The 16651-nt window shown below is 47.0% G+C and overlaps 1 protein-coding gene across 1 annotated transcript; it reads right to left on the minus strand.

Moving 5' to 3' along the window:
* Positions 1 to 2128: 2128 nt before the first annotated feature.
* Positions 2129 to 14629, minus strand: GUCA1B (guanylate cyclase activator 1B). The gene is made up of 4 exons (XM_010369661.2): positions 14234 to 14629; positions 7811 to 7960; positions 4828 to 4945; positions 2129 to 3464 (listed from the first exon to the last, which is right to left on the minus strand). Exons 1-4 carry the CDS (start codon positions 14438 to 14440, stop codon positions 3337 to 3339), a joined length of 603 nt encoding a protein of 200 aa, XP_010367963.1. The 5' UTR covers positions 14441 to 14629; the 3' UTR covers positions 2129 to 3336.
* Between the last annotated feature and the right edge of the window lie 2022 nt (positions 14630 to 16651).

Raw genomic sequence — 16651 nt, forward strand, 5'->3', positions numbered from 1 at the left:
GTTACAGGTGAGCCCCATCCGCATCTTTGCACATCTCAACTTTAAGAATACCCAACTCAGGCTGGGCGCGGTGGCTCACACCTGTAATCCCAGCACTTTGGGGGGCCGAGGTGGGCGAATCACGAGGTCAGGAGATTGAGACCATCCTGGCTAACATGGTGAAACCCCGTCTCTACTAAAAGACAAAAAAATTAGCCAGGCATGGTCACAGGTGCCTGTGGTCCCAGCTGCTCTGGAGGCTGAGGCAGGAGAATGGCGTGAACCTGGGAGGCAGAGCTTGCAGTGAGCCGAAATCACGCCACTACACTCCAGCTTGGGCTATAGAGCGAGAATCCATCTCAGAAAAACAAAACAAAACAAAACAAAACAACAGCAATGAAAAACCCAACTCAGAGATCTATCTCTACCTGTCCAAGGCAAGTTTTCTTGGTTCTGTCCCTGAATTACAGCTACCTGGTTGCTGCAGGAACCTGGGGAGACACAGAGGCTGGAGCAGCTGTAACCATTTTTTCAAAGATGCTCTTTCTTCTGGGCTTTGAGTCTTCACTTCAGCTGGGTGTGGGGGAGGTGTGGGGAGTAAATGAAAATTCAGGAGAGGAAGCCAGGCATGGTGGCTTAATGCCTGTAATCCCAGCACTTTGGGATGGGTGCTGAGGTGGGTGGATCACTGGAGCACAGAAATTTGTGACCAGCCTGCCCAACATGGTAAAACCTTGTCTTTACAAAAAAATAGAAAAATTAGCTGGCCGTGGTGGTGTGCACCTGTGGTCCCAGCTACTCAGGATGCTGAGTTGGGAGAATCGCTTGAGCCTGGGAGGCGGAGGTTGCAATGAGCTAAGATTGCGCCACTGCACTCCAGCCTGGGTAACAGAGCCAGATCCTGTCTCCAATAAATAAATACATAAATACATTCAGAAGTGGGAGAGAGAAAATGAGGGGGAAAATAAGTAAAATACCAAGTCAGAGAGTGCCCCACTGGGAGGATGAGGGGGTGCATTTTGCTCATGTCCTGTCCACCACTTGGACCTCCCCAGACAAGGAAGTCAGCCAGGGACTGAGCAACAGACATGGAAAGAAGGTAGAGATAGAGGTCGTTCTGTCTGAATGTTGGTTCAGACAGAAAGAAAAAGGGAGTTGACATTTCTGCTCCTTTGGCTGGCTGCCTGTCGGGAAATCCTGAAGGTCAGAGCTGGGAAAGTGTCTGCATGTAATTGGGACATCCCTTAATGTCATTCACATACCTTCTTCATAATTTGGGGCATGTCTGTGTCCCACCTGGATACACACACACACACACGCATATATATATATATATTTTTTTTTGAGATGGAGTTTCACTCTTGTTGCCCAAGCTGGAGTGCAATGGGGCGATCTTGGCTCACTGCTACCTCTGCCTCCAGGGTTCAAGCGATTTTCCTGCCTCAGCCTCCCAAGTAACTGGGATTAGAGGCACATGCCACCACACCTGGTTCATTTTGTCGCTTTAGTAGAGACGGGATTTCACCAAGTTGGTCAGGCTGGTCTCCAACTCCCTACCTCAGGTGATCCGCCCACCTCTTCCTCCCAAAGTGCTGGGATTACAGGCATGAGCCACCGCACCTGGCCCACTTGCTTTGCTTTGCTTTGCTTTTCTCTTTCTTTCTTTCTGTCTTTCCCTCCTTCCCTCCCTCCCTCCCTCCTTTCCTTCCTCCCTTCCTTTCTTTTTCTCTTTCTCTTTCTCTGTTTCTCTTTTTTTTTTTTTTTTTTGATGGAATTTCATACTTGTTACTGAGGCTGGAGTGCAATGGCGTGATTTTGGCTCACTGCAACCTCCAACTCCCGGGTTCAAGTGATTTTCCTGCCTCGGCCTCACGAGTAGCTGGGATTACAGGCACCTGCCGCCGCGCCCAGCTAATTTTTTGTTTTTTTGTATTTTTAGTAGAGATGGGGTTTCACCATGTTGGTCAGGCTGGTCTTGAACTCCTCACCTCAGGTGATCCACCCACCTCGGCCTCCCAAAGTCCTGGGATTACAGATATGAGCTGCTGCGCCTGGCCAATGTTTTTCTAATCAATTATTTTTTTACCAAATTGGTGTCTAAAGGAAATTTTATACGAATATCATATGAAATAGCACGCCTACGAAGTCGCAGGTTTAATAGTTGGTTTTATTTTTTATACACCAACATAACAACCTATCTATTCAAGATAAAGCAAATGTTTTTCCAGGTCTCACTTTAAACTGTCTTATAGGAGTAACAGTGACCCAGGGCGCTGGTTTTCAGTTTGCTTTTTTCAGAGGTGCCTCCAGTTCCAGAGGGTACTCAGACCCCCTTTCAACCAGAGAGACTCCCTTTTAATCTAGTTTCTATACTGGAGTTACACATAAGAGTTTATATAACAAAAAATAATTCCACATCTAAAAATATAATAATCCAAACTGCTCGCCTAGTCCGACCTGCTCACTGTGCCGCTGAGACATAACCGAGGTTAGGGAGGAGAAGTGGCTGTCTTGGGTCACACAGCTATTAGAAGCAAAGTCCGGCCCATGAACCCCAGTCGGCAGGCCCCCAATTCTTGCCAGAGACAGACAGAAGTTTTCTCCATCCTTTAAAGAGAAACATTCGGCTTATGGCTGGGAGTTGTGGAAGGTCCATAGTGGGGGACGTGGATGGAAAGGGAGGATTGTTGGGGGAATGGTGGGTTGGCAGCAGGGGGTCCCGGAGCAGCGCCCAGGCAGAGCTGAAACAGCCCCTTTAAGCACAGCTGACCCTTCCAAAGGCAGAAAGACTACAGCCTGCAGCGTATTTGCTTCCATTTTTCCTGTTGACACCACTGGTGAGGATGCCTTCGGGAGAAGGCCAGATTCCTCCCCATTAACGCCCCTCAGCATCCTGGAAGTTGGAAAATTATTGCCGCCCCCTGCTTCCCAACACTCCTGCCTTTTCTTCAGTCTCAATACCCTACCACGCCTGCCTCCTACCAGTCTTTGTGTTCTCATTTCTGATTTGGTCTGTGGGACCCTCACCCCTCAGTTGGCTCCTGCTTCCAACTGAGAACACCTAGAAACCGTGGGAACCCCACAACCACCAAGCCAAGGCATACTTCTCCCGGGAACAGCTGAATGGGAAAAGTAACCCAGTTCCCTTCACCATCCCAGGGAATCCTCCAAAATGGACTATGCCCTGTTGGCCACTTCAGACCCAGCAGCCCTTCCCCATCCCCACTCAGCCCTGCACAGGGGGTGCCAGGAAGTCCACACCAGGGGAAGAGTGGGCATGAGCAGGCTGAGCCAGGGACCCTTCCACTACCCTGGAAACCTGGGTGAGCCTGGAGTCATGCAGGGGCCCCAGACCCCTCAGAACATGGCACTTTTCCGTCTCTGCTGAGCGAGCCAGCTGCTGGGATTCATGTCCATCTGCAGCATCTTCATCACCCATTTGTCCCGACGGGCACCTTCAACAAACTCGTTCAGAGACAGCTGGCCTGAGCAAGGGGGAGGAGAGGTGGTCATGCAGAAGAAGGGGAGATCTGAGTCTGGGGGCAGGAAGGGAGACCTCGCTCCCAGGATGCGCCTACATCTCTTATGCCAATTATCCTGCAGTCTCAGGCCCCAAGCTTGAGGCTTGTCAGGTGTCTGAATCTCCAGGAGTCTCCTGCCACCTTTAAGGGGCTTTCTAGGCCGGGTGCAGTGGCTCATGCCTGTAATCCCAGCACTCTGGGAGGCTGAGACGGTTGGATCATGAAGTCAGGAGATCGAGACCATCCTGGCTAACACGGTGAAACCCTGTCTCTACTAAAAATACAAAAAATTAGCCGAGCGTGGTGATGGGCGCCTGTAGTCCCAGCTACTCGGAAGGCTGAGGCAGGAGAATGGCATAAACCCAGGAGGCGGAGCTTGCAGTGAGCCGAGATCGCGCCACTGCACTCCAGCCTGGGTGACAGAGCGAGACTCCGTCTCAAAAAAAAAAAAAAATAATAATAAGGTGGAGGGGGCTTTCTTTGCAGATGAATTGAATTTTTGCATACGGTCCCACGGAAATGCTGGGTGGAGCTGAGAGATCTGGAGGGCTCCTGTGTGTATTCAAAGCCAGCTCTCTCCCCACACAGCCTTGGGGCTGGGCACTGGACTACAGGGAGGAGAGCCCAAGCAGCCTGAATGGAGGCCTACCCTATGCCTGCTCTTTTTTTTTTTTTTGAGACGGAGTCTCGCTCTGTCGCCAAGGCTGGAGTACAGTGGCCGGATCTCAGCTCACTGCAAGCTCCGCCTCCCGGGTTTACGCCATTCTCCTGCCTCAGCCTCCCGAGTAGCTGGGACTACAGGCGCCTGCCACCTCGCCCAGCTAGTTTTTTGTATTTTTTAGTAGAGACGGGGTTTCACCGTGTTAGCCAGGATGGTCTCGATCTCCTGACCTCGTGATCCGCCCGTCTCGGCCTCCCAAAGTGCTGGGATTACAGGCTTGAGCCACCACGCCCGGCCTATGCCTGCTCTTAAACACATTATCCCATTCATTCCTCTCAACCACTATTATTATCCCCATTTTCCAGATGAGGAAATTGAGACCAGGACAAGACACTCAATATATCACTCCCTGCCTGACTCCAAAGTTCCAATTCTTTCTATTCTGCATACTTGGCCTCCATCGGCAACTCCTATAGGACTTTTAGTCGCTCCTACAAACACGTGCTCGTGAGTCCCTTTGTTAGTTCATGTCATCTTCTCCACAGCCTTCTCACAGATGAGGACCTCAGGGTTGGAAGGTGGGGGGTCTTGCCCAAGGATGTGAGGCCAGAAAGTGGCGGTGATGCAGAGTGGGCAGCACCCCCCACACATCTCTGCCCCTCTTACCATCTCCATTCTCATCCACCAGGAGGAAGATCCTGTCTACGACCTCCTCGGGCGTGAGCAGCTGGCCTTGCTCAGTTTGTAGCTCTCGCCGGCAGGCTTTCTTCAGCTGGTAAATTCCCTGCCAAAGAAAACTCAGTTGCATTGATGGGAGACCCTGCAAGCTCACCCTCACCCCCATGACCCACATCCCTCAGCACCACTTCCCCAGTGCTGGCTTCCCAGGCTATGCGTCTTAGGATCACGTAATCTGGATCCAGATCAAAACTGACCTGTCTTAAGGCGGTGCTCTCAGAATCCCACTGGCCTAATTCCAGCTGAGTTCCCGGCCTCACACCCCACCTGACCCCAACACCATTTGCATTTCCACTGTGAGCCGCAAAGCCCAAATCCAAAACCTCTAATGAGGGAGGTTTAAGTCACCATGAGTCTAAATCGCATTCTACACAGGAAGAAATAGAGGTGCAGAGAAGAAAATTCAGTGTATCTATATATGTGTGTGTCTGTACATGTGTAAAACAGAACGATGGGGATACACATGTTCCCTCCTCATGGACGGGAGGGAAAAACCCAGGTTTCTCCTTTTCCTGTTTCCTCTCCTGGTGAAACTATGTGAAAGCATCATGTAGGCCAGGCGCTGTGGCTCACGCCTGTAACCCCAGCACTTTGAGAGGCCGAGGCGGGCCATCACTTGAGGTCAGGAGTTCAAGACCAGCCTGGCCAACATGGTGAAATCCTGTCTCTACTAAAAATACAAAAACTAGCCAGGCACAGTGGTGGGTGCCTGTAATCCCAGCTACTCAGGAGGCTGAGGCAGGAGAATTGCTTGAACCCAGGAGGAAGAGGTTGCAGTGAGCTGAGATTGTGCCACTGAACTTCAGCCTGGGCAACAAAACGAGACTCTGTCTCAAAAAAAAAAAAAAAAAAAAAAAAAAAAAAAAAAAAAAAAAAAAAAAAAAGAAAGAAAGAAAGAAAGCACTATGTAAATGTGGAAGAGATGGACACATATGATGGTTTTCCTTAGCTCCCAGGCTGGCGTTCCCTGAGGACAGAAGCTGTGTCTTATGCACCTCTATGGCCTCACTGCCCAGCCCAGTGCCCAGCACAAAGTAGGCCTCATCGACGTGTCTTGGGAGACTGAGGGGTTAAATCCAGCTCCAGCACTTTCTAGGTAGACTAATTTGGGCGGATTACAGAATCTCTATGAAGCAACTTCTTGCTCTGTGAAATAGGGCTAACGACGGTCTGGCTAACGCAGGGAACACGCCAGAGTGTGGAATGCACTAGGCACTTCTTTTCTTCCTTAATCATTCTTGCTAATAGAGAGTGATGGTGAGTCTTTTAAAAGAAATAACTTCTGATCTTGACTTTTTCTCATGCATTTGTGTTTTCTATTTTATTGATTTCTGCTGTTTATTTTCTTTCTTCTACTATCTTTGGATTTAATTTTATTTATTGATTTATTTATTTTGAGATGGAGTCTCGCTCTGTCGCCCAGGCTGGAGTGTAGTGGCGCCATCTCGGCTCACTGCAAGCTCTATCTCCCAGGTTCAAGCGATTCTCCTGCCTCAGCCTTCACAGTAGCTGCAACTACAGGCACCTGCCACCACGCCCGGCTAGTTTTTTGTAGTTTTAGTAGAGACTGGGTTTCACCATGTTAGCCAGAATGGTCTCGATCTCATGACCTTGTGTTCTTCCCACCTCGGCCTCCCAGAGTGCTGGTATTACAGGTGTGAGCCATCACTGCTCCCAGACAAGGGTTTATTTTACCTTTTTTTTTTTTTTGACAGGTTTTCACTCTGTTGCTCAGGCTGGAGTGCAGTGGCACAATCACAGCTCATTGTAGCCTCGACCTCCCAGGCTCAGGCAATCCTCCCACCTCAGCCTTTGGAGTAGTTGGGACCAGGTGCATACCACCATGCCCAGTTAATTTTTTTTGTATTTTTTGTAGAGATGGGGTCTTACTATGTTGCCCAGGCTGATCTTGAACTCCTGGGTTCAAGTGATCCACTCACCTCAGCCTCCCAAAGTGCTGGGATTACATGTGTGAGTCCCTGCACCTGGCCTTAATTTACTCTTCCTTTTTTCTAATTTCCTGAGATGGCCTCTTAGATCATTGATTTTCTAATATATAAAGTCTTATTTTCTAATATAGTATACATTTTCTAATTATTTCCTAATATATATTTTCTTTTCTTTTCTTTTCTTTTTTTGAGACTGGATCTTACTTTGTTGCCCCAGCTGGAATGCAGTGGCATGATCATAGCTTACTGCAGCCTCCAACTCCTGACTCAAGCAATCCTCCCAGCTCAGTCTCCCAAGTAGCTAGGACTACAGGCATGTACCTCCAAGCCTGGATAATTTTTAAACTTTTTGTAGAGATGGGGTCTCCCTTTGTTTTCCAGGTTGGTCTTGAACTCCTGGGCTCAAGCAATCCTCCCACCTCAGCCTCCCAAAGTACTGAGATTACAGGAATGAGCCACTGCATCCAGCCTCTATTTCCTAATGTATGCATTTTAAGTCTTATTTTCTAATATGTACATTTTAAATCTATAAATTTTTCTGCAGGTTCAGCTTTAGCTGCATTTCACAAGTTGTAGTATATCATGCTTGCGCTATTTTTCAATTTAAGACACTTGCCGTGTGTGTGTGACAGAGAGAGAGAGAGAGAGAGAGAGAGAGAGAGAGATGGGGATACACATGTGGGGATACACAAAGAGAGGGAAAGTATTTCTTTGATCCATGGAGTATGTGGAAGTCTACTGCCTAATTTCCAAACAGATGGGGATTTTCTAATAATCTTTTGTGATTGATTTCTAGCTTAATTCCACTAGAAAGTACACACTCAGAACGAGAACACAGGAAACACACTCAGAATGATTTCAAGGCCTCTTCTTCAGTCCCCGCTGGCCACTTGCAGCCAACCCTCAGAGCTCCAGCAGTGCTCAAGTGCCCAGGCTGCGGGCCCATGGGCAGAGACACTAACCTCCACAATGTTGAGTAGCTCCAGGCGGTCGATGCAGCCATTGCCATCCTTATCATAAATCTTGAAGGTCCACTTCAGCTTGTGCTCCAGGGTGCCTCTCAGCACGAGATTCAGGGCTGCCACGTACTCCAGGAAGTCAATGGTGTTGTCCTGCATTAGATGTGGATGCTGCTGAGGGCACAGCCCACCTCCCCAGAGCATATGTCATTCATCCCTGCAAACACAGGGCTTCTCCTCCTCATTTTAATCCATGTGGCCTCTGCATCTTTGCTCAAGCCTTTCTCCACCCTTGGGGTAGAGAACATTCTATTATCTATCTATCTATCTATCTATCTATCTATCTATCTATCTATCTATCTATCTATCTATCTATCGTCTGTATCACATTATCTATCTATCTATCTATCTATCTATCTATCTATCTATCAATCATCTGTCTATTTATTTTTAGAAACAGGGTCTCACTACGTTACCCAGGCTGGTCTCAAACTCTTGGGCTCAAGTGATCCTCCCTTCTTGGCCTCCCAAAATGTTTGGATTACAGGCATGAGCCACCACACCCAGCCTAGAGAACATTCTCTCTTCTCATTTTCTGTGATCACCCAAGCCTACCCATCCTTCAAGGCTGAGCTCAAGGGTCCCCTCCTCCAGGAAGCCTTCGTTCTCTGATCTATTCAGCCATAGTGCTCTCTCCCTCCCCATTCTAACATCCTCAGCATCTACTGTCTATTCTACACAGCTTGGGACTTTCTCTGGCATTGTCACTTAACTGTTTCCTAAATGTCTCGTTCTCTAACCACATTATATGCTCCTGGGGAAAAGAGAGGGGTTGACATTGCTTGGGTTTCTCCTCCATGCCTAGCACAGTGCCACTTACAGCCAGAGCTGGAAGCCAATAGATATTCATGAATCAATTAGTCAATGACGGACTTGATCTGAATTTGGGACTAAGACAGTTTTGAAGGAGATTAGAAAGCAGAGCCCATGTTGAAATTTTCCTCTGCATTCTCATTCACCCCAAGTCAGAGAGAGGCAGACAGGCAGTGTCTCCAGCCCTACACACTTCTAAGTTCCAGTGTACATTACACTGAACAACAGGCCTGTGACTCCAGCCCATCCAGGAAGGGTGGGGGAAGCACAGAGCTCAGATGCTAACTGAGCAGAGGAAGGGAGAGAGGCACAGTCTACTTGTAAGGTGACTCTCACCAAGAAACAACAGAAACTTCTTGTAACAGAAATGCGGCAGCAATAATGATTTCTTTTTTTTTTTTTTTTTTTTTTTTTGAGGTGGAGTCTCGCTCTGTCGCCCGGACTGGAGTGCAGTGGCCAGATCTCAGCTCACTGCAAGCTCTGCCTCCCGGGTTTACGCCATTCTCCTGCCTCAGCCTCCCGAGTAGCTGGGACTACAGGCGCCCACCACCTCGCCCGGCTAGTTTTTGTATTTTTAGTAGAGACGGGGTTTCACCGTGTTCACCAGGATGGTCTCGATCTCCTGACCTCGTGATCCGCCCGTCTCGGCCTCCCAAAGTGCTGGGATTACAGGCTTGAGCCACGGCGCCCGGCAGCAATAATGATTTCTAAAGCAGTAAACAAGAAAGAGGATATATTCTTGCTTTCTTCTCCAAATGCATTTGGGGTGACAGGCTGCTGCTGCTGTTGGTGGCTGCAGTGGGTTAGCTGTGCCAGTGTCTCACTTACAGGTGCTCACTTATTCCAGGGTTGGGACCTCCACTCTCCAAATAAAAAATAAATAAGTGGAACCAGGAGTGCCTGTCATTCACTTGACTTTGTTATCGGAAATGACACCGATGGCCCAGAGCAGAGCACTTCTGTCCCACTGGGTCAGGACACTCAGGAGCCCCAGCCCCAGATCAAGGGGTGCCTGGGTGAACAAGGTTTGAGCAACAGGAGAAATGGCAGAAAATGAAGGAAACAACAAGAAGCCTAAGGAAAAGCTAAGAAGAAAACAAAACGAGCTTACTTTAGTACCTGAAGTGTTCTATTCATATCTTTTATGTAATTCCTATAAATACATGGTCTCCATACTCCCCGTCATATACTTACCTAATTGAGGTCAGATTATATTTATAATTTTGTTTCCTTCATTTTCATGTAACATTTTCTCATGTCTTTAAAAATTATTTAAAATGTCAACTTCCATGTTTTCTTTTTTGGTGGGGAGGGGGTACTGAACATTCCCTTTGTTTAACATATTTCTAATATTTTCCATTACACAATGAACTTTTTTTTTGCATGTATACCTTTTCTTACATCTCTGGTATTTTTTTTTAGGGTAGACACTTGGCAGTGGTTGTCAGTTCTTTAAAAGGCTATTTTCTTGAGTAGTTGTTATTTATTAAGCTTACCACAAAGCAAACTTGTGTTTCTTATTTAATGAGGATGAGTTATTATCCCCATTTTATGGATGAGGAGTCCGGGACCCAGAGGTTCCCAGGCCACCCAGCCAGCAAGTGGCAGAGCTTTTCCAGGCACACATCTCCTCCAGTTCATCAAGTAGGAAAAACTTGCAGTCTCCACTTAAGATCTATTTCTGTCCAGCAAATGAGCCTAGTGCTTGGGGATGCCAAGAGAAGAGAAACAAAAACAAAAAACCTGAAACCACCACAAATCCCCACTCTCTAGATCTCCAGTCTTCCTCATTCTTTGTCCCAAAACTTCTGTTCCTACAACATCCTCTCAACATGATTCAGTTTCTATGACTCCTTGCCTTATATGAGACATATTCCAGAGTGATCTCTAGACAAGTGATCTCATCTGAGAGGTTATTGGAAACCCCAGGACCATTTCTGGGAAACTTCCAGCTGAGATTAATCTCATCTGCTGTGCATGGGACCTTGTCAGCTCCAATTACCCACAGAGGCCTGAGAGTGATGGAAATGGCTGTCTACTCAGGAATAGGATGGGCGTGTCACCGGCTCTGTGGGATTATCTGCCCTGTTTCTCCTTGAATTGGCCACATTTGTGCACCAGCCCTGACCTCAATGCATGTTATACAAGAATCCCAAATGACATTTGATCTTGACCCTCCCCTTTCTTCCATTCTAGGCGGTCATAGGGCAACCACCAGAGTTGCAAGGGAGAGTGGCAGAGATGAGGTGTTCCTACACCTTTGTCTCCACCAAACCAGTTTCCATCACCTCAGATTTTCACATGTGAACCAGATCCATAAACTCTTTTGATTTGATTTGCTTTAGAAATCTCAGACCGATTGTTCAGAAATGACACTCCTCGATATAAAGGGGAATGGAGTTAGGTGTAGGTTTGGAGACAAAGACTAAGCGGGAAAGAAGACTCAGTCCCTGAGAGAGGAACTTAAAAACATGTTCTAGGGAGGCTCTTCCTTACAGTGGAACGCCAACTAGTAAATAGAGAAGGGGTGGTGGGGTTAGAAAATTATCAACAGATGCCAAAGCCAGTAGAAAATTTGACTGAACAATAGGATATTTACTTAGTCTTAAGGTATATCCCTATGAGATGCTTATTAATTACAAAGAAAAAAAATAGTAACTTTACAGTGTTGAAACATGGCAGATATCACCTTAACCAAGTGATCAAAGTTAACTGTGCCAGTGACGGGACAAGCTGACATCTTATACCTGATGATATGATGCACCGAGGACACAACATCACATCAGTGGCAATTCTGCCAATTCAGGCAAACACCAATTGTGGGGTGTCCTACCACATAATTCAGCCAGGCATGGAGGTGCGCAGTCTTCAACAATGTCACAGCCAAATAAAAAAGAAAAGCTGAGATTAAAGGTTCCAAGTTAAAGAAGACTAAGGAGGATACAACAGGTAAATGCAATGTGTGATCACACCAAAAAAAAAAAAAAAAACCAAAAAACAAAAAACAACAACAAACAAAGAAAAAGGAAGGCCGGGTGCAGTGGCTCATGCCTGTAATCCCAACACTTTGGGAGACTGAGGCTGGCGGATCATGAAGTCAAGAGATGGAGACCATCCTGGCCAACATGGTGAAACCCCGTCTCTACTAAAAATACAAAAATTAGCTGGGCGTGGTGGCACTCGCCTGTAGTTCCAGCTACTGGGGAGTCTGAGGCAGGAGAATCGCTTGAATCTGGGAGGTGGAGGTTGCAGTGAGCCGAGATCACACTACTGCACTCCATTTCAAAAAATAAAATAAAATAAAATAAAATAAAGAAAAGAAAAAGGAAAAAAGAAAGAAAGCTGACCGGGTGCAGCGGCTCATGCCTGTAATCCCAGCACTCTGGGAGGCCGAGGTGGGCGGATCACTTCAGGTCAGGAGTTCGACACCAGCCTGGTTAACATGGTAAAATCCTGTTTCTACTAAAAATACAAAAATTAGCCAGGCATGGGGGCGCGCACCTATAATCCTAGCTACTCGGGAGGATGAGGCACGAGAATCGCTTGAACCCGGGAGGTGGAGATTGCAGTGAGCTGAGATCGTGCCACTGCACTTCAGCCTGGGCAACATGGTAAGACTCTGTCTCTACCAAAATAAATAAGTAAATAATACAAAAATTAGCAGGCATGGTGGTGCACACCTGTAATCCCAGCTACTTGAGAGGTTGAGGTGGGAGGATCCCTTGAGCCTCGGAAATCAGAGGCTGCAAAGAGCTGAGATCATGCACTGTACTACAGCCTGGGTGACAGAGCGAGACCCTGTCTCAAAAACCAAAAAGAAAAAGAAAATACACACTGAAATACTTAGGGATAAATAGGTATGATATCTGTAACTTTCTCTTAAAAAAAGTATATGTCTATATTCTGTATATGTATAAATTATGTATCATGTATATGTATATATACTTATAGGATATATTACATATATGTATGTGTATATAGAGAGGCAGAATGATAAAGTAAATGAGATAAAATGTAATTAACTGGGGAAATTTGGATAAATTGCATATGGGAGTTACTTGTATAATTCTTATAACTTTTCTGTAAATTTAGAATCATAGCAAAATTAAGAAGTTATCCGAAAAGGAAAAAACACTGATGAACATGATATGCCGATTTATAAGAAGAGATGAGGCATAAGGAGTACCACTATATGCCTAGGGGCTTAATCAGCCCTTTTCGATCTTAAATCATGATTGTACTGATTTTTAGATGAATCTGGGGAAGATTGATGGACTTAAATGAGTCTTATTATTTATGACCTGATATATTTGTTTACTTTTCTTAAGACATTTTAAAAAATCATCAATTATTTTAAAAACTCATCTTCTCTCTTTAAAAAACCTGCCTTCTAAGCAGGAGCACTTAAGACCTTGGGCAAATCGATTCATTTCCTTTTGCCCAGCTTTCTCATCATTTAATTTGGAATAACAAAAGTCTGCCCCTCCCACCCAGGGTTGCTGCTGACTCAGAGGAGACCGAGGAGAGGGGGAGTGCTAAGAAGCCCGAAACTGGCTCTGTGCCCTGTGGGGTGGTCAATGGGGTTCATCTCTGAGGAGGTTCTGTTGAATTGAAGATGCTGACCTCACCCTCCTGTCCCGGGACAGGCACTGTGGGGATGTGCACTGACTGGTACCAGCAACAGGATGAGACCTGAAGTGGCATTCCCAGTGATTCAGCTTAGAAAGCTAAATTCTCCACGCACTGAGAAGTGGAATACTGATGCTTTCTCCAGATTAAATAGGTATTTGAGGCAAATCCAGTGGTTTGCAGGATTGCCAGGGCACTGAACTGGATAACCTTAAATAATCAAGGGGTTTTGTAACTGAATTGAAATTTAAAATTCAATCCCCCAGGTGAATTTACAAGGTGTGTTACCTTCTTAGCTGCTAGTGACATTGGGGGCTTAGAGAAACTCTGGTCTGAATGATTTCATGAAACCTTCCTGGACTTTAAGAGCTGTAAGGGGCTTTTGCAGTCATCCTCTCAGTCTCCCAATCCATGCAGGAGCCTCCTCCAGCATTCTTGACAGGGAGAATCTGACCAGTCTCAGTTCAAAGAACCCCAACAAGAGGGAGCTCATAGCCCATGCTAAGATACCTCATCCCATTTGGAACATCTCTTTTGCTCCTAGTGTTTAGAGTGACAGGGTCTCTGGCAGATGTGAAAACCCAGTCATTGGCTGCAGAGTCTTGGCCAAAAGTACACAAAGAGAGGACCTGGACTGTCTGCCAGTCCCCCTTCAGCTCTCAAGAAGAGGACACAGGGAGCATCAGCCGACAGCTGAGAGATAGAGGGAGGGAAGGAGAGACAGATAAGATGGAAAGCGACAAAATGAAGAGAAGAGACAGAAGGGTTTGGGGAGTGACACAGAAAAGGTAACGAGAGATGCAGTGGAAAGAAGAGTAGAGAAAGAGCAGAAGGAGTGGGGAACTGGGAGCTCTCCCTGAGGACACTCGTGGAGGAAGGCGCCAGGTGGACTGGCTACCATTCCTTCCCTTCAGGGTGCCTTACCCCATTCTTGTCGAAGGCTCGGAACATGCCCTCTACGTACTGGGAGGCCTCCTCATCGTCTGTGACCTTGAAGAAGCGTTTAAACTCATGCATAAAGAGTGTGCCGCTGGGGCACTCCATCACAAACTTCTTGTACCACTCCTGGAGCTCTGCCACATCTATCTCGCCAGCTGCCTCTGCCTCCTCCCAGCTAAACTCCTGCCCCATGCTGGCCCTGAGGAGTGTCAGGGAGCAAGGGTCTGTGTCTCCTCCCTGGCTTCTGCTGATGAATCTCTCCAGCTAGGGCCCTCTTCCTCCCTTTCCAGGAGGCCTGACCAGCCTCTCCATCATCTCCTGGATGACTGAACATGATTGTCAGTGCAGGGGGCAGGTGGTAAGGGAGGTGGGCCCAGGCCAGCTAAGCCGTCCTAAGACTATTAGAAGATTCCCCGGGCAGCCGGGCACGGTGGCTCATGCCTGTAATCCCAGCACTTTGGGAGGCCGAGATGGGTGGATCATGAGATCAGGAGTTCGAGACCAGCCTGGCCAACATGGTGAAACCCTGTCTCTACTAAAAATACTAAAAAATTAGCTGGGCGTAATGGCAGGCACCTGTAATCCCAGCTACTCAGGAGGCTGAGGCAGGAGAATCACTTGAACCCAGGAGGCGGAGGTTGCAGTGAGCCGAGATTGCGCCACTGCACTCCAGCCTGGGGGACAGAGTAAGCCTCCATTTCAAAAAAAAAAAAAAAAAAAAAAAAAAAGGAGAGTCCCCTGGAAGTTCTGACCTCCAGTCTAAGCTCCTCCAGTCTCACCCCTTCCCTTAGCCTTGTTAACAAAGCAACCAAGCTGGCCCAGGCAGACTCTGAAGAGGTAGAAGGGGAAGAAATTGAGAGGGATGCAGAGTGAAGAAAGAGTGGGGGTGCCAGGCTGGGATCCTCCCATCTCACTCACTCCCTGTCTCTTTAGCTGGGCCCTACATTGCTCCAGGGAGGCCCATCTTGGAGATAGGAGACTCAAGCCCAGAGAGGAAGTGAGATCAAGTCCTAATCCGTAAAACAGAATCCGCTGGTGATCTGGGACTTGCCCTTCAGACGGTCTAGTGAAAAGAGGCAGAATCTATGATGGGAAGGGCTCTAGGTGAGCAACTCTGTTTCCAGGCTAACTCAGTCTCTGACACAGGATCTGAAGCTCCTTTCCAGATCCCACCTTTGATCTTGGGAGCTTTTCACTTTCTGATTAAAAATACAAATACCTCCCTCCAACCCTTCACCCGAGAAGGATCTGGGAGCATGGCCTAAAATATCTTTGAAGGCTCTTACTTTTACATTAAAGGCCATGTAAATTTGCTTTTGAACAATTACATATTCATGCTTATTTTAATGTAACATAAAAATGACACCTCCAAGAAATCAAAAGACCTGGGACACACATTTTTCTTTTTTTTTTGCTTTTTTTAAAAAAAAATTTATTTTTTGAGACAGGGTCTCGCTCTGTCGCCCAGGCTGGAGTGCAGTGGCGCGATCTTGGCTCACTGCAAGCTCCACCTCCGGGTTCAAGTGATTCTCATGCCTCAGCCTCCCGAGCAGCTGGGATTACAGGTGCTCACCACAACACTCAGGTTTTTTTCTTTTTTCTTTTTTTATTATACTTTAAGTTCTAGGGTACATGTGCATAACATGCAGGTTTGTTACATAGGTATACATGTACCATGTTGGTTTGCTGCACCCAACACCCAGCTAATTTTTGTATTTTTAGTAGAGATGAGGTTTCACCATGTTGGCCAGGCTGGTCTCAAACTCCTGACCTCAAGTGATCCACCCGCCTTGGTCTCCCAAAGTGCTGGGATTATAGGCGTGAGCCACTGCGCCCAGCGACACTCATTTTTCTAGAAGATTTCAGAGGCAGCATTTCCAGTGAATCTGTCCTTAACCTACCTGTCCCTCACTGGGTGTTCAGCCTGAATTGTCTTGCACATCTCCAGGCCTGACCTCCTCTCTCACTGTTCTCTGCCTCCAGACGTCACGGAGCTCTGAAAGCTCTTTTAACTTTCTTGCTATTCCTGAAGGAGAAATGTGATTTCTTCTGTCATCCTTTCAAGTGGTGGTGGGTTTTTCTCCCCCACACACCTCAAGGTCTAGATAACAGGGCTAGTGTCCTCCTCTCTTCTCACTCTTGCCTCCAAATGGCCTTTTATTGTTTTCTCCCGAGAAAAGGCCAGTCCCTTTGAAGCCACATCTGACTCCTTGCCACTATTTACTTCCCTCCTTGCTGTAATTCACTGTTGACCTCCCTGCTTGTCTCAAAGCATCATGTCAGTCATTTCAGTGACTCTGACATCCAAGTGGATAAACAGCCCATCCCACACACTGGCCTCAAAGGTCCTTGATCTCCTTTTTTTTTTTTTTTGAGACAGGGCTTTTGCTCTTTTCACCCAGG

The sequence above is a fragment of the Rhinopithecus roxellana genome, chromosome 4, assembly GCF_007565055.1.
Source record: "Rhinopithecus roxellana isolate Shanxi Qingling chromosome 4, ASM756505v1, whole genome shotgun sequence".
NCBI classification, from domain to species: domain Eukaryota; kingdom Metazoa; phylum Chordata; class Mammalia; order Primates; family Cercopithecidae; genus Rhinopithecus; species Rhinopithecus roxellana.